General features: G+C 43.0%; 1 protein-coding gene across 1 annotated transcript in view; it reads right to left on the reverse strand.

The window, feature by feature from the left end:
* LOC140403490 (potassium channel subfamily K member 10-like) overlaps nt 1-24,357 on the reverse strand; it is a 38,985-nt gene that overhangs the window by 7,859 nt on the left and 6,769 nt on the right. The window contains exons 3-5 of the mRNA XM_072491410.1: nt 23,140-23,257; nt 12,585-12,745; nt 5,913-6,099 (exon numbers count right to left, since the gene is read on the reverse strand). Of these exons, the coding sequence (XP_072347511.1) occupies nt 5,913-6,099; nt 12,585-12,745; nt 23,140-23,257 (466 nt within the window). The remainder of the gene's footprint in view (nt 1-5,912; nt 6,100-12,584; nt 12,746-23,139; nt 23,258-24,357) is intronic.

Raw genomic sequence — 24,357 nt, forward strand, 5'->3', positions numbered from 1 at the left:
TATTTCTGTTCAGTAACCAATAAGAAAAGCACAAGCTGTGTCACAAGCAGCAGTAATTTACTTACACAAATATATTCCTCTCCGTCCGCCCTCAAGTACAATACCACTGGTTTGTCTGTCATCTAAACGGAACATCAGCCTTGCTGCCATATTAACATTTACACTAATTTATGTTATACATCCTGCTATTTCAATTATTTATCTATTTACACAGAGTAATCCATTAAAGCCACAACATTAGTCGAACACAGGGCCCTACCATTGGCAAGGTATCAAAAATTGAAGTAAACTAATAGAACTTAAGACATTTAGACAAACAAGTTTGAGACTAAATTGTTATTCATCATTAATTTTGTTTTGAGTTCTATGTAAGAACTGAACTAGTCTTATGAAATGAACTTCAAAATTATGAATACTTATCAGTTGAGACTGATATAGAGATACTGAGACAGAACAGAAAATATGAAAACTACAATTTGATTAGATGAATTTGAAAATGAGTGTTCAAAAGAACAATTTTTATATGTACTCAAATAATCTAGTGCCAATATGCTAAAGGACAGATCCCTTCAATAACTTGTAGCATTTAATTCTCCATTTTTGTTGTTAATTTCAGCCTGTTTAGACCCATCAATTTTGATAAATTTTCTACAGGGCAGGGTGGTGATCCAGCAAGATAGTGCTCAAGTAAAATAAGTGTAAAACAAAACAGAAAATACTAAGTTGTGATCATTAAACACAGAAATAAATGCATTTGAAATAAACATTTCCACTCATTTCTAAATTTGCTCAAATTGCAACATTGTTATCATACTAACTAATCATTTGATATTGTAGTCAAGACATTAATTCCACTGTAATTTGGGGGGGATATTTTCAAAATGGGTGGTACTTATCAAAAAAGAAACTCTAAAAGCAGGGCAAAGGACTAATAGAACAGTCAATGTAGCAATTTAGTTATTGTGGTGGCTGTTTGCATTCTGGGTAACATTAATCCCTCAATCAGTACTGAAACAATATTATTTTATCGTTTAGTTCATTGCTGTTATTGGAGATGTGCAGCATGAAAATTAGCTTTTGCATTTCCTACATTACAACAGTAATGACATTACAAAAAAGGTACTGAATAGTACCATACATATTCACGTGAATCCATTTCTGACGCTCTTAAATGAACATTACATCAGGCTTGCTAACAACAGGCAGCACGGTGGCACAGTGGTTAGCATTGCTGCCTCACGGCGCCGGGGTCCCAGGGTCGATCTCGGCTCTGGGTCACTGTCCGTGTGGAGTTTGCACATTCTACCCATGTTTGCATGGGTTTCACCCCCACAACCCAAAGATGTGCAGAGTAGGTGGATTGGCCACGCTAAATTGTCCCTTAATTGGAAACAATGAATTGGGCACTCTAAATTAAAAAAAAAAGGTTTGCTTACAACTAATGCTTCAGAAAGTAACACAATGGGCGAAATTCTCCCGAAACGGCGGGATGTCCGCCGACTGGCGCCCAAAACGGCGCCAATCAGACGGGCATCACGCCGTCCCAATGGTGCGGAATGCTCCGCATCTTTGGGGGCCGAGCCCCAACATTGAGGGGCTAGGCCGAAGCCGGAGGAATTTCCGCCCCGCCAGCTGGCGGAAACGGCCTTTGTTGCCCCGCCAGCTGGCGCGGAAATGACATCTCTGGGCGGCACATGCGCGGGAGCGTCAGCGGCCGCTGACAGTTTCCCACGCATGCGCAGTGGAGGGAGTCTCTTCCGCCTCCGCCATGGTGGAGACCGTGGCGGAGGCGGAAGGGAAAGAGTGCCCCCACGGCACAGGCCCGCCCGCGGATCGGTGGGCCCCGATCGCGAGCCATCCCACCGTGGGGGCACCCCCCGGGGCCAGATCGCCCCGCGCCCCCCCCGGACCCTGGAGCCCGCCCACGCCGCCTTGTCCCACTGTTCAAAAGGTGGTTTAATCTACGCCGGCGGGACTTCGGCCCATCCGGGCCGGAGAATCGCGGGGGGGTGGCCCGCCAACTGGCGCGCCGCGATTCCCGCCCCCGCCGAATATCCGGTGCCGGTGACTTCGGCAACCAGCAGGGGCGGGATTCACGCCAGCCTCCGTCGATTCTCCGACCCGGCGGGGGGTCGGAGAATGACGCCCCATTTCTATTCATGTTTGTCATAATCCATATGGTTATCTTCACTACGCATGCAAGGGTCTGAAATGCTTCAACAATTGCATTAACGTATGTTCCAAAATCATACACAAGTCTTCAGATTCTTGTATTATTAGAAGTCATTAATGTTTTCCGTAGGTGAGCATTTCGAGATGCAAACAATTACTCATTATTATGGTTTGAATTTTATTGAAGCACAAGTTGTAGCCGCCTTGGGATTGCTCTACTGCCACAGAAATAAACTTAGATCAAGTAACAGAAAAGGCTATTGTAGAATTCAAATGAATTATTAAATATTTAAAAACCAACCTCGTACACAATTTTTTTCCTAAAATTTTTTTTTCTAAAAGTTACTAACTTAAAAATGGCACAGGTAAATATGAGAAAATTACATGGAACCACCAAGAAACTACATTTTTCATACAGCAATTTCCTTGCAAAGTCACATAAATGAAGTCACGATGTAAAAAACAAATTATTGTTGCTGGTTTAACAAATGTTGAAACCCCTATGTGAATAATTATTTATTAAATGCAAGTTCTGCTCAATGCTATTCCTAAAGTTCAGCCAATGTGGACAATTCATCCTTAAAGGCAGCATGTGGAGGAATATTTGATCAAAGTGGATTTCTTCTTTAGTGGCACATTGCTGGCCTGGTGTTCCCACATTTATCCCAGATATCAGCACAATAAAGGCAGAAATGAAATAATGCTAAAGATTGTAGAATTTGAACTGTGTGTTGTGCATAACCACTTTATGCGCCGAGCATGCATAATCTCTAACACTGATTGACAAGATTACTTGCCTGAAGCAGTTTGCATCCACAAAACTGCTATGCTCCCAGATTAGAGAGGCAAGTTTCTGCTGATTGCATATCATACAGGCATGATGATAACATAACATTGGCAACACGGGAGCACAAATGGCTAGCGCTGTGAGAGGGGGGAACATTGTCAGGAGCGGATGAATATTGTTTAGGGGGGTGAACATTGTTGAGAGGGGGGGGAACACTGTTGAGAGGGGGGGGAACATTGTTGAGAGGGGGTGAACATTGTTGAGAGGGGGAGGACTGTCAGGAGTGGATGAATATTGTTGAGGGGGGTGAACATTGTTTAAGGGGGGAACATTGTTGAGAGGGAGGGGAACATTGTTGAGGGGGGGAACATTGTTGAGGGGGGACATGGTTGAAAGGGGGGGACACAATGTTGAGAGGGGGGAGCATTGTTAAGATGGGGGTGAACATTGTCAGGAGCAGGTGAACATTGTCGGGGGGAACATTGTTGAGGGGGGGAACATTGTTGAGTGGGGGTGAACATTGTCGGGGGGGGTGGTTGTGGTTCAGCATTATTGGGAAAGGGGTGCACATTGTCAAGGGGTGTGAATATTGTCAGGGGGGGGGGGGAGTGAACACTTGGCGGTGCCATGTTGCTAGAGTGCTTTGGCACTCCAGCTAATTTATTTGGAGCTGCTCTCTCCCGAGGAGTTTTCACATCTGTGAGGAAAAGCTCGCTTGAGTAAATATAGGGCAACTAGCTGTGATTCTGGCCATCTGATCCGACAGGACTCAGTCATAGAATTCACAGAGCAGAAAGAGGCCATTCGGCCCACTGAGTCTTCTCCGGGACTTGGAAAGAGCACGCTACCTAAGCCCACATCTCCACCCTATCCCCGTAACCCAGTAACCTCGCCTCACCTTATGGACACTAAGGGGCAATTTAGCATGGCCAATCCATCTAACTTGCACATCTTTGGACTGTGGGAGGAAACCGGAGCACCCGGAGGAAACCCACGCAGACACTGGGAGAACGTACAAACTCCACACAGACAGTCACTCAAGGGCAGAATTGAACCCGGGTCCCTGGAGCTGTAAGGCAGCAGTGATAACCACTCGCTGTTTGCACTCGCTATATTTATTTTCATTACAAATAGATAACATCTTCCAGGAATGTGGAATAAATTGGATGTAATTGTAATTAGGCATAGCTACAGCAGAGCTGCACTTGATAAGATTTATGTGACTGGATGTTTAAATTGCCAGGGTCACTCGAACAGCCATTAGTGCAATGCTCTGCTTGCCAAGGATCAACTCCGAATGTCATTATTTTCTAATCATGGGCTGATATGTTTCCTCATATTTTGGATAGCTGGGGTTTCTGATTTACATTCATCATTAGTCAGGCGAATTCTAGCCTGGTCCTTTAGTCCTTATTCTAGTCATACAAATTCGATCAGAGCTAATAATAGAGAGCAATAAATTTCTACACAATCTTCCATATTAGCACATCTAATATCTTCCTTTTACCTGAACCAAAGAATCCTCACCATGGTGAACAGGGCCCTGGGCTGCATCCATTCTGTTTCTGCTCTCAACTCTTCCCCTCCCTCCCAGAATGATGGGGGGGGGGGGGGGGGGGGGAGGGGGGGAAGGGCGGAATCCCAATCAGGCAGAGAATTCAACGGTCGGCCCAAAAACAGGATCGGTAACGGGCGACAGACCCGTCTCGCCGGCCAAAGCGAGGTTTCCGCCTCATGCCAGCGGAACATGCAAACAGCTGATCTGCATTCATTAGAATGCAATTAATGGGCTTGAATCCTGAATCTCCCCCTTCTCCCGTTATGCTTCACCCCTCCCTGTGGGAACTCCACTGGCGGGCTTTGGTGCAAGTATGGACCAGCGCTGTCCACGTGTGCTGGACCTTCGAGGTGGGGGGGGGGGGGAAAATCAGCCCATTGCTCCTGTGCCCCTCTGCCATTGCCAGGCTGTCGAGGGAGGGGCAACAAGGGTCTTGGTGATTGGGTGGGCTCAGGTTGTGGGTATGGAGTTGACCCCGGAGCCTACCCCAGGATGGGGGTCCCGTGTCCGGATTGCCCCTTCCAGCTCTGTGCAACCTGAAGATCATTCTCGGCATGGTGATCTCAGGCAGCCCTCTGTTCAAAATCATCATCCCTGTCTGACTTGTTTAAACTCTGAAGTGGCCTTCTCACTCTGAACTGCTCTGCCTGACAGCTGATGAACAAATCAGGCAGTTGATTGAGGATTCAAGCCAAGAAAACCTTCCCTTTCCTCACTTCTGCTCCTTCAGCCCAATGATTTTAAAACTGTTGCTTTTTGAAGTGTCAGCCTTCCTAGAAAGCCCACTACACTTGAAAAGTCTTGAAATCCCCCGAGATCCTTTGTAATGCCTCCCATTCAATTTCACAGTGCAGTATCTTTCACTAGCCTTTGATTGACAGCTTATTGGCTTACCCGGAGTGCTCAGTCCCCAATCAATTTAATTCTCCACCTACCTCCCACTCTGTCCACGATTTCCTTCAGTTTTCCAATGAAGCACAATGCAAGCTCAAGAAACAACCCCATACCTTTAAATGTGCACTTGGATTTCTGTACTCAACCCCGAATCCAGCAATTTTAGATTGTAACCTCTGCCTACACTTTGTTTCGTTTTTGAGGAATACGAGTTCCTCTCATATTTAGTTTTATTTGCTTTCAGATGGCCGCTATTCATGTTCCAGCCATTCACACCCCAGGTCTGATGAAAAGATCACGGACCTTAAACATTTCTCTCTCAACAGATGCTGCCTTGCCTGTCGAGTGTTTCCAGTATTTTCTACTTTTACTTCAAATTTCCAACATTTTGCTTTCAAAATAAATATCAGGTTGATTGCCAAACATTTCAAGTAAAATATATCAATTGATTAAAGTCATAAATTTATACCTGCAATGATCTTATGCCAGTACACTGTTTACCTGCTACATAGTCACCAAATCCTACAGTTGTTAAGGTTATAACAACAAAATAGATGGAGTCCAGAGTTGTCCAACCTTCGATGTGCTTGAAAATAATTGCTGGGATAGTCACAAAAACAAGGCAGCCCGCTAGAATGAAAAGGATTGTGGAGATGACTCTGATTTTAGTTTGGCTGACTTGCTTTTTCTGAAAAGAAGAGGTAAATGATTAATAATAATAAATATCTACAACTGAAGACTTAATTTGATTTAATATAAATACTGTGGACATTGAAATGGCAAAATGCTTTGTTTGCTAAAAAATATAACTGTAACTGAGTCGTCATCGTTATGCTCACAGATGTTGGCAAGTAGAACATTTTTCCTACTCGGTGATGTGAAGCCTCTGAGTATGGGTTTAAGGAGAAAGCACAGTTGAGGACAAGACTGTGTCCTTTACCTCTGAGCTCGGAGTTCCACTATGTGGGGATGGAGGGATAGGGGCAGTAGTGCAATAATTATTATATTGCTCTTTAACTTCGAGGGGCTCTGTTCAGCTACTGCACAAGTTATAAAAGAGCAGCATTGTACAGGTCTCCCATAGCTGCACTCATTTCCCTTTCCACCTGCCACTGTACTCTGTCCAGAGACAACGCCACCAAATATGATGACAGTTCCCAAATGTGGGCCGCTGCTATCAAACGAAAGCAAATCTTTTGTACTTCCAAGTACAGCCGGCAGTGGGAGGACTGTGAATTTGTCACTGGCCGACTTTTAGAAATGAAATGTGCCCGCAGTCGCCTCTCTCTGCTGGGTGTAAGGGTTTTATGTGAAATGAACTTTGTTGATCTTACACCAATGAGCATGTGCCCCGGAATATAAGACAGTAAATTAACCAGCGAAAGATCTAAAATGACTACTGTAGGAAGTGGTGCAGCAAGACATTATTGGGGGTCTGGTTGTTAGCATTAACATTCCTCAACCTATAAACATAGGGGGTGGATTTCTCCCTCCCCACGCCGGGTGGGAGAATCGCCGGGGCGCCGCGCGAGTCCCGCCACGCCGCCCCGGCACCCGCACGTGATTCTCCCACCCCCCCAAACCGGCGTGGCGAGAATCACGGCTGGCCGCTCGGAGAATCACCGCTCGCTGTTTGTAACGGGTGAGTGGCAATTCTCCGGGCCGGATGGGCCGAGCGGATTGCCCAACACGACAGGTTCCTACCGGCGCCGTCCACACCTGGTCGCTGCCGGCAGGAACAGCGTGGGAACGCTGGGGGGGGGCAGCCTGTGGGAGGGGGGGGGGAAGGGGGGTTCCTGCACCGGGGGGGGGGGGGGGGGACTCAAAAGGGGTCTGGCCCGTGATCGGTGCCCACCGATCGGCGGGCCGGCCTCTCTGAAGGAGAACCTCCTTTCCTCCGCCGCCCCGCAAGATCCATCCGACATCTTCTTCCGGGGCGGCAGCGGGGAGGACGGCAACCGCGCATGCGCGGGTTGGTGTCGGTCAACCTGCGCATGCGCGGATGACGTCATTTATGCAGCGCCGGCCGTGTCATTTACTCAGCGCCACGTTTACGCGGCGCCAAGGCCTGGCGTGCGTAAATGATGCGGCGCCGCTCCTAGCCCCCCGGGGCAGGAGAATAGGGGGCTGGGAACGGCCTCTGACGCCGGAGTGAAACACTCCGGTTTTCACTCCGGCGTCGGCACATAGTCTCCCGATGGGAGAATTGCGCCCAATATTTAGCAAAATATTTAAAGAACAAAAATGTTATTCATAAGGGCGTCCTCTAAGTGTCTGAGCCAGCAGTAGAAATGAATGCTTGTCAAATGATCAACAGAGAGAGGTGACCCATTTCTGGATTGAATCTATGACCATGGCAGAGAATTTTTTCGTAAAATTATTCTTACTGCCTGACAAAGCTTCTGTTAGGAGCTCAGTTTGTAGCCCTGGAGAAACGGTGTTAAACGTCTGTTTCCAGCAATTTATGTCATTTCTCCAGGAATTCTGCTAATCACCCAGTGGAGAAAATGCGTGGAAATTCCAGGCGCACATCTCCAGGGTCCCAGAACTACTGAGGCAAATTCTAATCCAAAACTGAATGTGAAGTTCACATTTTGATTTTTAACTCATGAAGTTAATGCCTTCATTAGGATTATGAAATAAATAATTATTTTGATATTGTTTGCAGTTACCACTCACAGTGCCTATTACTACATTTACCTGAAAAGTGCACAAGAGCCATCTGAAGTCCAAATTAATCTGAAACTCTGCATTGAAGGTTTGGATGGTGGCACAGCATGTTGGCACTTCAAAGCACTATGCCATAAAATGGTAGGATTTGGGTTCTCCTTTCCAATTGACCATATGGTGAATTTCTATCCTTAGCCATGCTGTCAGATGCTATCAGCGTGAGGTGTAGAGCAAAAGCAAAGTATTTCCACACAGGCTGGAGGAAAAATCAAAAGGCAAGACAAACTAGGGCATTCTTGCACACCTCCTAGTACTGTACTCAAGAGCAAATACTGTCTGATTAACAGCCACTCAGTAAGATGTGACATAAGGGAAGAACTTTCAAATTAAAAGAAAACATACAGGACACAGGCCAAATCTGAATAAATTAACCAAATTCAGATTGTTTGGCTCAGACTGTGCCAAATATTTTGATGGACTCATTATAAACAACATTAACCTCATTCCAAATTGTGGGGGCCATTCACGTGTTGAGAGCCGGTAGCTGATAACTGCAAGGCTAAAACAGAACCCACTCCCATCTGCCTACCAGAAGATAGAATGACACACATGCATACATCCCATTAGGTTGCATAACGGGGTTGTCCCCAGGTTAAGAGAAGCCAGCATTGAATGATTTGTGATTCCAATGGAGCCATTGCTCTGGCAGCATAAAATAATCAATCCCATCCAGGATTTATTATTGTACAGTCGGCAATGTCTGGCACCTTTCCTATGGCCTCAGCTGAACACAACCCAACTTAACTCGTGAGAGTTGTAATTAAACCTTTTTAAAAGGTGTAAATGACAAAATTCCCACGGCAACCCAGGAACTCCCCCAAGGCAGACATTCTTGATCTTGATGGGGGCAGGGTAAATCAGGTCAAAGATCAACCCATGGACCTTGCCCTTTGGATAGAATCAATTTTCCAGTCACCAGTCGGGCAATCTAACCCCAGACCTATCCCATGCCTGACTGGGCGTCAATCCCAACTCGGTCTCCATTTTCTGTAGATCTCTTAGTTAATTCCCCAAAAGGCATGATAGCCTTTATCATAGACTTCTCCATTATCAGCAACTGAATGGTAAAGTGTGGGAGGGTTAATTTTGGTCTGCATTATTATGCAATGCTCCATCCAATAGTCAGGCCAGGATCTGATAAACATGCCCATTGAGGAAAAGGTCATTTGAATCTGAATGGAAATTAGTTCTGAACCCGGGTGGATATAGAACATTTGGAAGAACTGCTGGCCAGTGTAAGATATTTCATGAACCATCATGCCAGGATTAAAAAATGCAAATCTGTTTTGTCTTTAAAATCTCCACAAACAATTTAGGGCAAGATTTTTTCAATGGATGAGCTGTTTTCATTGTCAGACTTGGCAAACCAACAGATTTAGTCTGATGATATTAAAATACAATCAATTAATAAATTATGGCTGAAATTTCACTACTCTTTGGAATTTTTGCAACCATTACAAATACACACCAGAATACATCTTCAATGACTTATGATTAATGAAAATGACAGATGAAATCTAGAAGATCCATTTAACTGAAAAGGATGGTGTTACACTTTTCAATGTTTACTTCAAAGTTAGGTTGCTGTTTAATGATTTTATAATTAAGAGTTTAAAAAAATGTACGTATTTAGCCAAATGTAGGGGATTGAGACTCCAATAGCTTCTGAATTATTCATATTCTGCCAGAAAGTCTACTTCCTTAAAGAAGGTAGATTGCAACATACTTAGAACACAATAATGCAAAAGGATCCCTTTTTAAAATGTATTTGACTTTGTCTTCTTCCCTCTTTAGGACTAAAGGTGTCACACAGCATTCTCTTGGAGAGACAGTTTAATGGTGGTTTTGCTACCTGGTGTCTAATTAGACATCTCCATAACCATCTACATGAATGTATAAAAGTTGCCTGAGGCGATATGCCTTCAATTTTGCAATGTTCTATATGAAGAAAGGCCTCAACTCCACTGATACTACAACCAATGCCACATGCGGAATTGAAAATGAAAACGCACCTCCTTCTACTGCCTGTAGTAATGTACTGTCACACATGTTGTTTCATGAAGTAGTCTTTGAAAAAGATCTGTGGAATTATGAACTTGCTTCATGCACCACTATTACAGCTAACATTTATTTCCTCACCGTTTAAAATTGGATTAAGTGCGCAGTAACTGAAATTACGAGGCAGCAAAACACAAGTATTTTTGTTGTCAGCTATTTTCCAAGTCACATCCTCCCGTGGGTGGATGTTCTGTGCTGTGAGCTGTACATTGCCTGATGAACCTTTGATAGAACTCAACAAAATTCTGACTTGCAGAAAATCTTTAAATTCCTGCTACTTATATCTGTAATGACTGAATTAAATTAGGTGATTTTCATTCAATTTCCTGATGTAGCAATCAAGAGAATTAATTCACATCCCAAACAGGGTTACAAATAAGTAATTTTATTATTCATATACTTCAGGCATATACATTTTAGGTGGGGATTGTAGGATAATTGAAAACACATGTTTGAGAAACTGGTAAACAAACCTGAAGTAACAGCAAATCAAAGAGTGGCCTATGATTCTTGAATAAGGTCATGGTGGGAAGTATTGGAGACTAAACAATGGACTAATTCTCTCAGTTTCCTTGGTGGAGACAACTACAGCTGCACCAATCAGGTGCTTAAATGATTGAAATGGTTTCCGGGACCAAAGGAGAAGTTTTGGAATTGGAGATTATGAGCGTGATCTTCCCAAAACGTCTCCAAGCGAGCGCGTTTAACCATGTGCTTCCCGGCACTCACAGTGCCATTTAAAAATGGCGTACCAATCTCTCGCTACACTGGGGAGTTCCGGCATGTGGAGTTCCCCACTGTACAAAATGGGGCAATGTGTGGCCTCAGCCATGCATTCCCCATTCAGGCGCCTTATGCAATGCAAGTCGAAATGAATATGTTTCTCGGCATGGTGAGCGCCGGGAAACATGCAGCTAAATGTGCTCGCAAGGGGACTTTGTTACCTTTTGGGAGAATCGCGTCCAAAGTGTTAAGTTAGTATTGCTTGCTTTGTTTAAATCTTGTGCAGTAAATGTTTGTGTTTAAAATGTGAAACCTTGTGGTGTAATTATTTCAATTCATAACTGGGAGTTCACATTTGTTTTTCCAAATTACTAATCTCTGGCCGCCATTCAGCGGACAAATGTTTAAGTCTGCCTTTGGACAGGTTCGACGGCACTTTGCCATTTTGTGTGGCCTCCCCACCAAAGCTGTACTTAGAGGGCTTCCCAGCTGGCAAGTTGATCTCGCCAGCAGAAACCATTGTTCACAGATCGGGGTGCCATTTTGATCAGCAGGCCCCAATCTTTCTCCGGCCCTTTCTCAACCCCTCCCTCCTCACACAACTTGTTTTGTCGGCAAAGAAACCCCCCCCCCCCCTACCCCTGCTAAAATTGGCAATGCTTCCTGATGGTGCCAGGGTGCCCTTGTGGCACTGCCAGGGTGTCAGGCTGGCAGTGCCAAGGTTCCCATGTGCCGGGGTTCCACCCTGCCCTGTCCCCGACCGCCCGGAGTGTTGCAATTACAAAACAGTTATTTTAAAGTCCCTCTTTTACCCAGCGCCATTCTATCTCAGAACTGACTCTCATCAAAATTGGGGGTGAGTGCAAAATAATTATTCTCTTTGTCTACTTTGGGGTTGAAAAAGCAAAATAGCCATCTAGTATCTCAACATGTCAACATAATTTTAAACAAGAATATGGATGTTTGAGACTAATGAACATCCTTTGTTCTGGGTGTGGTATTTTCAAGGGTGCTTTATTTTAACTCTACATAATATTAAAGAATTAATGATCATGGATTTTCTTTTGGTAATTTCAATGACTGAAAAGTAATTAGAATGGCATTGAGTATGGAAGTGTATTGGCTTGTTACTGGGCTAATCAACAAGAGAATGGGTATTTGGGAACTTGAGCTCAGTTTTTTTTAAATTCTAGAAATAAATGGCTGGCACAATAAAAGTGACAAAGTTGCCGGACAGTCGTAAAAACCCAACTGGTTCACTGATGCCCTTTAGGAAAGGCAGCCCGCCGTCATCACCAGCTCTGGTTTATACATTTATTCAGGTACAACACCAACATGATTGATGCTTAACTGCCCCGCTAAAGTGCCCCAGTAAGCCATTCAGTTATATGAAGACAACTATGCAGCAGTTCAAGAATATGGTTCCCTGCTACCTTTTTACAGGGGCAATAAATGCTCACTTTGTCAGTGATGTCTACCTCGCAAAAATAATTTGAAATATATAATAACACCATTGAAGTGGTGCAACATTATTTGTTCTTCAGAATCTAGTTTTTTTATTGTTTGGTATATTAAAACCTCCTGAGAATGAACAATTTGTCATCCATACAATTAATAGTACATAAAATTACATAATAAAGTAACAAATGTCTGTCAACTTACTCTGAATACTTTCTCCACTCTTGCAATACTTTTACCAAAGATTGTGCCCAATTGATCCCCAATCCCTGCTAACAGAAAGCCAAAGAGAGGAATTCCAAACAATGCATACAAGATGCAGAATATTTTCCCTCCTTCAGTACTGGGTGCAATATTCCCGTAACCTATTAAAATAAATAAGAAAAAATTTGGGGGATATAATGATAAAGGCATACTGATCTCGTGCTACTTAACAGATAGATGTCAGGAATGAATATACGATACCATCAAACAGTTCAGAGATATACATAAAAGATGTATGTGGCAACAGGGGTTCATGAAAGAGGCAACAGGGTCAGTGAATTATAAACCTGTAAACAGTTAAACTACTACTCTATCTTTTGTTCCCAGGTGTCTTAACCCTTACTTGGAGAAACAAAAAATACTTTTCAGCAATTATATAGTTAGTTCAGTCCTAAAAGGGTAGGTTAGTTCAGTGTACTGCAGCAACGCTTACAATATTGTATTTGAGAATCCACGATTTGCGTTCTGTTTAGAAACCACAGCAATCCAAAATTGATATTCAGTTTCTCTGCTTAGGTTCTGAAGCTTTGATACCTTAATTTGAAATCTGAATGTCCTGTGTACCCAACAGAAATGTTCAATCGATAAAATCAGTGATGTCCCAGAAGAAACAGTTCAGAGATGATGGATTGAAATATAGTGTCAATAAATCTATTTTTGTTCTGTAGTTTTTACTCTGCCTGCATATTAGGGAGAAAATAAGCATGAGAAATGAATGGTATCAGCATTAACTCTCCATGTTATTAATTGTGCATACTTTGTTTATAATACATGACGGTTGTAGCCATTATAGATAGCACATTCATATAATATGCTAATTAGACCTAAACTGTTTAACTAATTACAAAGGCACATCTCAATGGAGCTTTGACTAAGGGTTCTACTATTATAGTAGATCGTTGATCAATTATCATTGAATTTAATTTGTAATTCAAAATTTGCTTAATTATAAAATTGGTTTTCCTCTGTGGCACAAAGGAAGTCTGGGGCCTACATCTGTTCCACATTTCCCAACACTGCTGGGATTGGAGAGCTGCCGGACAATCAGATTGACCAGCAGCTCTGAGGTGAGACGTCCTCTCCAGATCTGGATGGAAGGCTTGTCTGCAGCCAACAGAGCGTTGGATAGCTGCGGGGCAGTCATCAGGAGTGGTGATATTTTCAGTGATGGGGTGGGGAACCCCGCAATCTGAAATGTCCTGCTGTAGTGTAAAGTCTTCTTCAGAATCTTATAGACCCAGCACTGATTAAGAAGCTTCACCTCAGATTTTTGGTAGAAGAGCAGCTCCCCATTTTGAAACTAATTTATTTTTTGATTACTACTTCAAAAGGAAGCCTTTTGAAAATTAAGTGCACTCCACTTGTCTCTATGCAAGGTGTGGGATTTCAGAATGCCTTACCTGTTAATGCAATGGTGTCATATCCTGCCACACCACAATGCTGAACAAAAAACTAAAATTCTAGTCATCCGGAAACCCTTATTGTGAGGTTTGTACGCCTTGCTAGAAGAACAGCATACTTTTCATTTCTAGATACCAATCATGCTATGAATTTGCAGAATGGACCACATTCCATCTCTCTATACATTGTTACTGAATGTTCGGTCATCAAATGCATATAAAATGATTTTAAATAGTGATTCCAGAATTCAACAAGACATTTATTTATTGACCAAGATAGGTAAAAACAAAGAGCATGCCTATTCATTTCTTCTATCCTTACTATTATCACTTCTGGATAGTTATAGCAAAACATGGAAGCTTTAGTTGATACACATTGAATTCAAATGAACCTTTACAAAATGTCATGAAAAACATTTTCAAAGGTTTGGTTGCACACTGCATATCCTTTTGTTTCACATTGGGTCTTTGAAAGATTTGAACAGTAGAGTTGTCAATTCAGATCGCAAATGTATCCTCTTTTACAATACTAACTCACATATGCTGATGACAAACCAAAACATTAATTTGACCTTGTAATGTAGTGAGCATCTGAAAAATCTTTACAGAAAATAAACCGAGCATTGAAAGATGAATGAAGGCATAATTAGAGATGGGTTTTGAGGAGGTGTGTCAAGCAAAAAGGCAGTAAAGAGGTGGTGGGGTTTAGTAAAAAGGTTCCAGAGTATGTGGCTAAAATTGCAGAAGGATTATGAGAGAAGACTGGCAGCCAACATAAACTCGAATCCCTAAGTCTTCAGTAGACATTGACAAAATAAACAAGAGTGGTAAAAAGAGTAGTGCCGATTAGGGATCTAAAGGGGATATCCACATGGAAGCAGGGAGCCTGCCTGGGGTATTAAATGAATACTTTCCATCTAACTTCACCAAAGAAGTAGACGCTATCCAGGTGACAGAGGGGGATCACCAAAAGGATTCAAAATTGATAAGGACAAAGTGTTGGGTAGACTGTCAATACTTGACAAAGAACTGGGACCGGGTGAGATGCATCCAAGGATTTTGAAGGGAGTGAGAGTGGAAATTGCAGAGGTGTTGGCCATAAACTTTCCGTCTTCCCTAGACTCAAGGGGAAGAGCCAGAGTATTGGAGAATTGCAGATATTACGCCCTTGTTTAAACAAGGTTGTAAGGAGAACCCAGTAATTACAGACGAGTCAGTTTAATTTCAATGATGGGGAAGTTTCTAGAAACAATTATTTGGGATGGAATTAGTAAATCACATGGAAAATGTGGGTTGACTAGAAAGAGCTAGAATGGATTTCTAAAGGGGAAAGCACATTTAACTAACGTGCTGAGTTTTTTTTAAGTAATAGAAAGGGTCAATGAGGGTAATGCTGTTGATGTGGTGTTTATGGACTTTCAAAAGTCATTTAATACAGTGTCGCAAAAGGGGTCGGCATGGGAGCGTATGGAGGCGGCTTCATGCAAGGGCACCAGTTTGGGGGCGTTGGTAACTGCGCCTCTGCCGTTCCCGCCGGCACGGTACTCCACCAGCCCCGTGGTGGTGGCGGCCCTGAGAGTCTGGGGGCAATGGAGGAGACATGTGGGAGCAGAGGGAGCATCGGTCTGGTCCCCAATCTGTGATAATCACCAGTTTGCCCCGGGAAGTATGGATGGGGGGGTTCGGGATATGGCAGAGAGCAGGGATTGAAAGGATGGGGGATACGTTTATAGAGGGGAGCTTTCCAAGTATGAGGGCGCTGGGTTGGCGAGGGGAAACAAATTCAGGTATCTGTAGGTGCAGGACTTCCTACGTAAACAGGTGTCAACATTCCCGCTCCTACCGCTAAGGGGGATTCAGGACAGGGTAGTTTCCAGAGGGTGGGTAGGAGAAGGGAGAATCTCGGACATTTACAAGGAACTTATGGGGTCAGAGGAGATGCAGACCGAGGATCTGAAGCGCAAGTGGGAGGAGGAGCTTGGAGGAGAGATAGAGGATGGTCTATGGGTGGACGCGTTTAGAGTCAACGCGTCCGTAAAATGTGCCAGGCTCAGCCTGGTACAATTTAAGGTCATTCACCGGACTCACATGACAGTGGCCCGGATGAGCCGATTCTTTGGGGTGGAAGACAGGTGTGCAAAATGTGCGAGAAGACGAAGTGAACCATGTCCACATGTTCTGGGCATGTCCGAAGCTTCGGGGATTTTGGCAGGGGTTTGCAGATGTCATGTCCACGGTGTTAAAAACAAGGGTGGCGCTGAGTCCAGAGGTGGCGATTTTCGGGGTGTCGGAATACCCGGGAATCCAGGAGGAGAAAGAGGCAGGTGTTCTGGCCTTTGCTTCCCTGGTAGCCCGGAGATGGATATCATTAGCTTGGAGGGACTCAAAGCCCCAGAAGTCGGAGACCTGGCTATCAGACATGGCTAGCTTTCTCTGTCTGGAGAAAATCAAGTTCGCCTTGGTGTTACTGTTAGGGTTCGTCCGGAGGAGGCAACCGTTCGTCGTCTTCTTCGCAGAAAATCAATCCTCAGCAGAAGTGGGGGGGGTTAGTTTAGCTTGGAGCAGGGGGATAATAAAGGTGTGACCTGTAAGGGAGGGAGACGGCTTTTGCACTATGTTTATAGTTTCATGTACATTGTTTATTGTGTTGTTGTTATACCAAAAAATCCCTCAATAAAATGTTTATTAAAAAAAATAAAAAATACAGTGCCGCAAAACAGACGTATGAGAAAGGTTATAGCTCATGGGACAATAGCAATGTGGATACAAAACTGGCTGAATAGTCAGAAGCAGAGGGTATTGGTCAATGGATATTTTTCGGGCTAGAGGACGGTTTGTAGTGGAGTTCCCCAAATGTCAGTATGGGACCCTTGCTTTTCATGATATATGATCTGGGCCTTAGTGTGCAGTAGGCAATTCCAAAGTTTGCAGATGATGTAAAACTTGGAAGCATTGTAAACTGTGAGGAGAGTGTAGAACTTCAAAAGAACATCGACAGGCTGGTGGAGTGGGCAGATAGGTGGCAGATAAAGTTCTATGCAGAGAAGTGCGGAGTGATGCATTTTGGTAGGAAGAATATGGACAGACAATATAAAATAAGGTGTAAAATTCTTAAAGGGGTGCAGGAGCAGTGGGATCTAGGTGTAGATGTGCATAGATCATTGAAATTGACAGGACAGAGTAGTTAATAGAACGTACGATATTCTGGGCTTTTTTTAATAGGGACATAGAATACAAGAGCAAGGAAGTTATGTTGAACTTATACAAGACACAAGTTAGACCTCAGCTGCAGTATTGTGTACAGTTCTGTCCACCACACTATAGGAGCGATGTGAATGGATTGGAGAGAGTGCAGAAGAGGTTTACAAGAATGGTTCCATGGATGAGAAACTTCAGTTATGAGGATAGATTGGAGAGGTTGGATCTGTTCTCCTTGGAGAAAAGGAGGCTAAGAGGAGATTTGTTTGAGGTGTTAAAAATCATGAGGATGCTGGACAGAGCAGATAGGGAGAAAGTGTTCCCACTCGTAAAAGGATCAAGAACAAGAGGGCAGGGATTTAATCTGATTTTCAATAGAAGCAAATGTGGTGTGAGTAAAAGCGTTTTCATACGAGTGGTTTGGGTCTGGAATGCACTGCCTGGAAGTGTAATGGAGGCAGGTTCAATCGAGGCATTCAAGAGGGCATTAGATGATTGTTTAATTTTAAACAATGTGCAAGGATACGGGGAAAAGGCAGGAGGATGGCAGTAATAATGTTCACTTGGAGAGCTGGTGGGTACATGATGGGCCAAATGACCTCCTTCTGCATGGTCACGATTCTGTGAAATATAGGTAATTTTGAAAAACCAAAATTAGTAATGAGCACTTGTTCGCAAAAGGGCTTATCTTCAAGTCAGTTCTCCTTTGGGCCCACCCAATTAGTACCAGATCCACCCAAATCTAAGCCTGTGTAAATACTGCACTGTAAATGCTTCTCAAAGTCCCAGTGATTTTCAACCGGTTCTCATACAGTGGTGCAGTCAGCATCCCAGTTCTCTTCAGCCAACCATAAAGTGTGTGTGTGTGAGGAAGTGGGGAGTGAGGATGCTTGGGTAAACGATACTGCAAGATTTCCCCCGTCATTCCAAATTCAGACGGAGAAAAAAAAAAGAGGAAAAATCTCCAGGAACTCATTAGCTGTGAGCCACTTTGTGAATGATGTCAGGAGTTTTCCGCTCCAAGTTTTAAAATTTTATTTTTTTATAAATTTAGAGTACCCAATTCATTTTTCCAATTAAGGGGCAATTTAGCGTGGCCAATCCACCTAGCCTGCACATCTTTGGGTTGTGGAGGCGAAACCCATACAAACACGGGGACAATGTGCAAACTCCACACGGCCAGTGACCCAGAGCCGGGATCGAACCTGGGACCTCGGCGCCGTGAGGCTGCAGGGCTAACCCACTGCGCCACCGTGCTGCCACCTTCCGCTCCAAGTTAACAAGAGCAAAGCAGTCAAGTTTCAATCTGAAACGAGCAGCATAATAAAAATGTAACTTAAAAAAAGGAACGAACACTGAGCCAATTCACCGACAACTAGTGAATCTGTTGCGGATTTGTCAGTGAAGCAAGCAGTGGTGCGCAGACATATGAGCAAGGAGCAGGGGTCGGCCTTTTAACAGCTGGAGATCATGACAATAGATAGTAACCTCAAACCTGCAGCCCACCTACCCCCGATAACCTTTGCTTACCAAGAATCTATCCACATCTGTCTTATAAAATATTCAAAGACTCTGCTTCCACCATCTTTTCAGGAAGAGAGCTCCAAAGACTCACAACCCTCAGAGAAAGAAATTCACCTCAACTCTGTTTTAAATGGGTGAACCCTTATTTTTAAACTGTTACCCCAAATTCTAGGTTGTCCCACAAGAGGAAACATCCTCTCCACATCCACCCTGTCGAAACCTCTTGAGATTTTAAAAGTTTTAATCAAGTCGCCTCTTACTCTTCTAAACGCTTGCAGGTACAAGCATAGCCTGTTCAATCCTTCCTCATAGGACAACCCTCCCATTCCAAGTATTAGTCTGGTAAACCTTCTCTAAACTGCTTCCAATGTATTCACAGCCTTCCTTCAATAAGGTGACCAATACCATACACAGTGCTCCAGATGAGGTTTCACCAGTGCCTTGTACAACAGAAGCATAACCTCCCTATGTTTGTATTCAATTCTCCTATTGGGAACGTAGGAACAAAGGAATTAGGAGCAGAAGTCGTCAATTCAGCCCTTCAAGCCTGCTCCGCCAGTCAATCAGATCATTGCTGATCTCTTGCTGGACTCACAACCACCTCCCTATGTGTTCCCCATACCCCTTTAACCTGTTTTTTAAAATCTGAAACATATCTATCTCCTTCTTGAAACCATTTAATGATTTGGACTCCACCACATGGGGCAGCGAATTCCACAAATGCACCACCCTCTGCGAGAAGTAGTTCCTCCTCATTTCAGTTTTAAATCTACCGTCTCTCAACCTATAACTTTAACTTCTTGTTCTCGATTGCCCCAAAAGGGGAAACATTTGGTCTACATTTACTTTATCAATCCCTTTTATATTTTATATACCTCAATCAGATCCTCTCTCATCCTTCTAAACTCCAGTGAGTATAAACCCAAACTGTTCAATCTCTACTCTTACGTCAACCCCTTCAACCCGGAGTCAATCTGGTGAACCTCCTCTGAATTGCCTCTAATACCACCACATCCTTCCTCAAATAAGGAGACCAAAAAATGAGGAGACCAAAACTGGACACAATACTCCAGATGTGGTCTCACTAACACCCTATACAATTGCAACAACATCACTACTTTTATATTCCAGTTCTTTTGCAATAAACGCTAACATTCCATTTGCCTTTCTTATTATATATTGTACCTTGCGTTTATTTCTCTTTGTTTTTTTTTATAAGTACAAGACCTGAGGAAGGTGACGTGCATGAGAAAGCTTTGATTGGGGTCAGGGAGAAAGGCAGGAAGAGGAAGAGTTTCAGTCTGTGGAATGATATAGATCATCCTCCACCATCACTGTAAATATTACTGAATAGTCCCACTAACATCACAATTGTGCCAGCAGGGACCAACAGGAACAAAATTCTTGCTAGTGTCACAATCAGCATGACTGCTTGTTTTTTGCCAAATGTTGAATTTATCTTGATAAAGAGGAGAGGGGGGATGTTGCTGGATATAAGGTATGCGCATATTTTTTTCACTAGGTGACATTTTTATTCAGTGTTTCTTTTTGCGCAGCTGATCAGGATTACAACAACCGGACACTGCTACACTGTCGGAAAGTCCAACTCTTAACCAACACATTCTCTGATCATTATCACATTTCTGTTTGTGGGATTTTGCTATGTGCAAATTAGCTGTCACCTTTCCTACATTATAACGGTGGCTACATTTCAGAAGTATTCATTGTCTGTAAAGTACCTTGGGGGCTCCTGATGTTGTGGAAGTTGCTATATAAATGTAAATCTTTCCTTCCACTCCCTTCAGATTCAGCCAATACCTTTTATTCTTTATGATTTGATGCTCCAGATTCATTAAACGCATGATTAGTATTTAGGAATGAATTGCTTTTCGCTACTTGATTAAGGCACAGGATGTCATGTGTTACAATGAATAATGTCCCTGCCTTTGAGCCAGAAGCTCTAAGTTTAAGTCCTGTTTAGGTTCAGGTTCTGCTTCCAGACCTGATGGAAGGTGTGTTCATAATGTGGTCAAACAGGTTGTCAACTTGTGAATTCTTCCAATATATACCAATGGTGCTTGGTAAGATTAACAGAGATACTTGGTCATCCATGTGATGGGAAAATAATCAGAATCTCTTCCGTCATTATTCATTGTTCTGGACTACAACATGCATGTTGCAACAGCAGCTTGGGCTGCTTTTGGGGACAGCTGGTGTGGATCAGATAGCAGGGAGATGGTTGCGTAGTGGTGATGTCACACGGCTAGTAATCTAGAGGCCCAGGATAGTAAACTAGAGGCGTAGGCTAGTAATCTACAGACCCTGGCTAGTAAACCAGAGACCCAGGCTAGTAAACCAGAGGCCGAGGCTAGCAATTTTCAGGCCCAGACTAGTAAGCCAGAGGCCCAGGCTAATGTTCTGGCAACATGGCAGCAGGTGGGATTTAAATTCAATTAATAAAATCTGCAATTGAAAGCTAGTCTCAGTAATGGTGGCCATGAAACCATCACCGATTATTATAAAAACTCATCTGGTTCACTATTGTGCTTTAGCGAGGGAAATCTATCACCCTTATCTGGAATTTGCTACCACAGAAAGCAATTGAGGCCAAAACATTGCATGTTTTCCAGAAACAGTTAGCTATAGCACTTGAGTTGACGGGGATCAAAGAATTAGGGGAGAAGGCAGGATTAGGCTATTGAGTTGGATGATCAGCCATGATTATATTGAAGGCAGATCAGGCTCGAAGGACCGAATAGCCTTCTCCTACTTCTATTTCCTATGTTTCTATTTTTTTTAAACTTTAGAATACCCAATTATTTTTTCCAATTAAGTGGCTATTTACTGCGGCCAATCTACCTAACCTGCACATCTTTGGGTTGTGGGGGTGAAACCCATGCTGACACGAGGAGAATGTGCAAACTCCACACGGACAGTGACCCGGGGCTGGGATGGAACCTGGGTCTTCAGCACCATAGGCAGCAGTGCTAACCACTGTGCCACCATGCCGCCCCATTTTCTATGTTTCTATATACTACATGTCCCTCAACATATACAATAATGTGGTTAATTCTACACTGCCCACAGAAATGGCCCAGCAAGTCACTTTGAAAGGCAGCAAATGTCATTGATACCCATGCCCCAAGAAAAGATAAAGAAAAGAAAATTGTTGCACATGTCATGGAGTTTGATCCCCATTCTGGCTGGGGTGGATTTGGGACCTGCCCCTTTGCCTTTTTGCCCAAAGTGGAGGTTGTGGTGCTATCGCAGGGAACAGAAGAAGATCAGATCAAGGGTCAACATGAGAGCTCAATGAAGAGGGCAGAGCCATTTGAAAGTAGCTGTTCCACTAGCTAGGCTCCACGGCACGCACAAACAGGAATAATGTAATCAATGTGAAGGAAGGATAGGTTCAGAAAAGGGCCATACTTGTTATTATTGCATTGTGTGTTTCCCCCAAATTAATAGCAAATTCAAGAACAGAAACAAACTTTTAGAATAAATTAATGAGAAGAACAGGAAGAAATTAGTATCAGAGACAGGTTTTAATGTATGTATATACGCTTTACAGCAGTGATTTCAGCGTTGCTGCAATCGGCATAATGTGTTCTTAAACACGCTTCAGTTTTAATTCTGAATTCTTGATCCAACACTTCAACTACATGATTTCTTTTTCATTTTGAGTCATACTCCAGTTGTGTATTCGTTGGTTAACATTCAAAATAGGGAACAAAGCGAATACACAAGAGAAGAGGGATTTGCAGACCTTAGCCATTGTTTGTCCACCGTAAGTTTGCATTCTTATTTACGGCACTGGTACAGCATGTATCTAATTTAAGTACAAAGAGAAGGGGATTGTAAAAAATAAAAAGGGGAAGAGCTTCGTACAAATGTTTTTAAAACTTGTTTACAGGATGTGGGTATCACTGGTTGGGCCAGCTTTTATTGCTCATCCCTAACTGCCCTGCATTACAGAGGCCAATTGAGAGTCAAGCTTTGGGACTGGAGTCACATGTAGGCCAGACCAGTCCTTCGCTAAAGGATATTAGTGAACCAGATGGGTTTTCATGACAATCAACAATAGTTATTATACTTTTTAATTCCAGACTTGTTAAAGAATTCAAATTTCACCATCTGCTGTGGTGGGATTTGAACTCGGATCCCCATAGATATTCACAGTAACTTCATTGCAGTAAGCCAACTTGTGACACTGATAAAGATTATTATTATATCTTGCACTGGGCCTCTACTGGATTACTAGTCTAGTGACAATACCACTACACCACTGCCTCCTATTCTGGACTGCTTTATATTGTAGTGAAACGGTTTTCACATATAATACTAATATTGGTAACAACATTTTTAAAAATTACCTATCGTGGTTATCACAGTCCCAGCAAAGAAAAAGGCACTACCAAGTTCCCAGTGACTTGAATTGTTAGCTGAATTATCTACAGGATTCACTCCAGCGCCAAGAGCCTCAATTGCATGCTGGAAAGAAACAATTCAACATTAATAAATTGTACTTTTTTAAAAATCCACAATAAAGCAATAGAAGCATTTGATTGTGAGAGCACAGATCAATAGCTTAATGAGGTCTTCAAAATAATGTATGTAACCACCTAGAGCACAGGGCCCACAAAGCCTTATGAAAGTATTCTGTTAGTTTTCGCGTGTATGCTGATCACACCCAGCTCTACCTCACCACCACCCCTGCTTGGTTGTTCCACTATTGCCAAATTATCAGACTGCTTATCGGACACCCAGGACTGGATGAGCAAATATTTCCTCCAATTAAATATTGGGAAGGCTGAAGCCATTATTTATGGTTTTCGCTCCAAACTCCGTTCCCTAACTGCAGAACTCCCGTCGCTCTCCCTGGCAGCAGTCTGAGATTAAGCTAGTCTGTTCACAGCCTTGGTGTCACATCAGCCCCAAGGTGAGCTTCCAGCCTCATACATGCGTCATTAAGACTGCCTTTCTACACCTCCCTAACATTGCCTCATTTTGCCCCTATCTCAGCTTATCTGCTGCTGAAACCTTCATTCATGCCTTCATTACCTCTAGACTTAACTATACTAATGCACTTATGGTTGGTGTGAATATCTGATTCCAAATTCATGTATTTTGGAGGTATAACATTTAGTTTTAGGAATGTACTTTTAAATTGGGGATTAAAGTATGAAATGCAAGTTTGACGGTAACACTTGGTTGAGGAACTAGTAAAGGTTAGGGCAAACGTGTCATGGGTAATTAAAGTTCAGAATTTGTTTAATGAGGTCAAAATTAGAAGAGAGAAACTTAAGCAATGAATGATCCATGTCTAAGCTTGTGATAGAACCTGGTGGTTTACACTTACCTCAATAAAACATTTTGATTATTTATTCATCTAGGATGAAATAAAGTTAAAAGGACATTTGTAAACAAAGGAGGTTCTTGGTGGAACCAGTAAGTCTAAGGAGAATGCCCGGACTTAATTATAAATTTAATGATTCATGTGGATCTCATATTTAAAGGTTTGGTTTTGAAGCCGAGAGTTAATTAATGTGAATTCCTGTTTTGGAACATCCCAGGTATGCCAAGCTTCCACA

The sequence above is a fragment of the Scyliorhinus torazame genome, chromosome 2 (assembly GCF_047496885.1).
Source record: "Scyliorhinus torazame isolate Kashiwa2021f chromosome 2, sScyTor2.1, whole genome shotgun sequence".
NCBI lineage: Eukaryota > Metazoa > Chordata > Chondrichthyes > Carcharhiniformes > Scyliorhinidae > Scyliorhinus > Scyliorhinus torazame.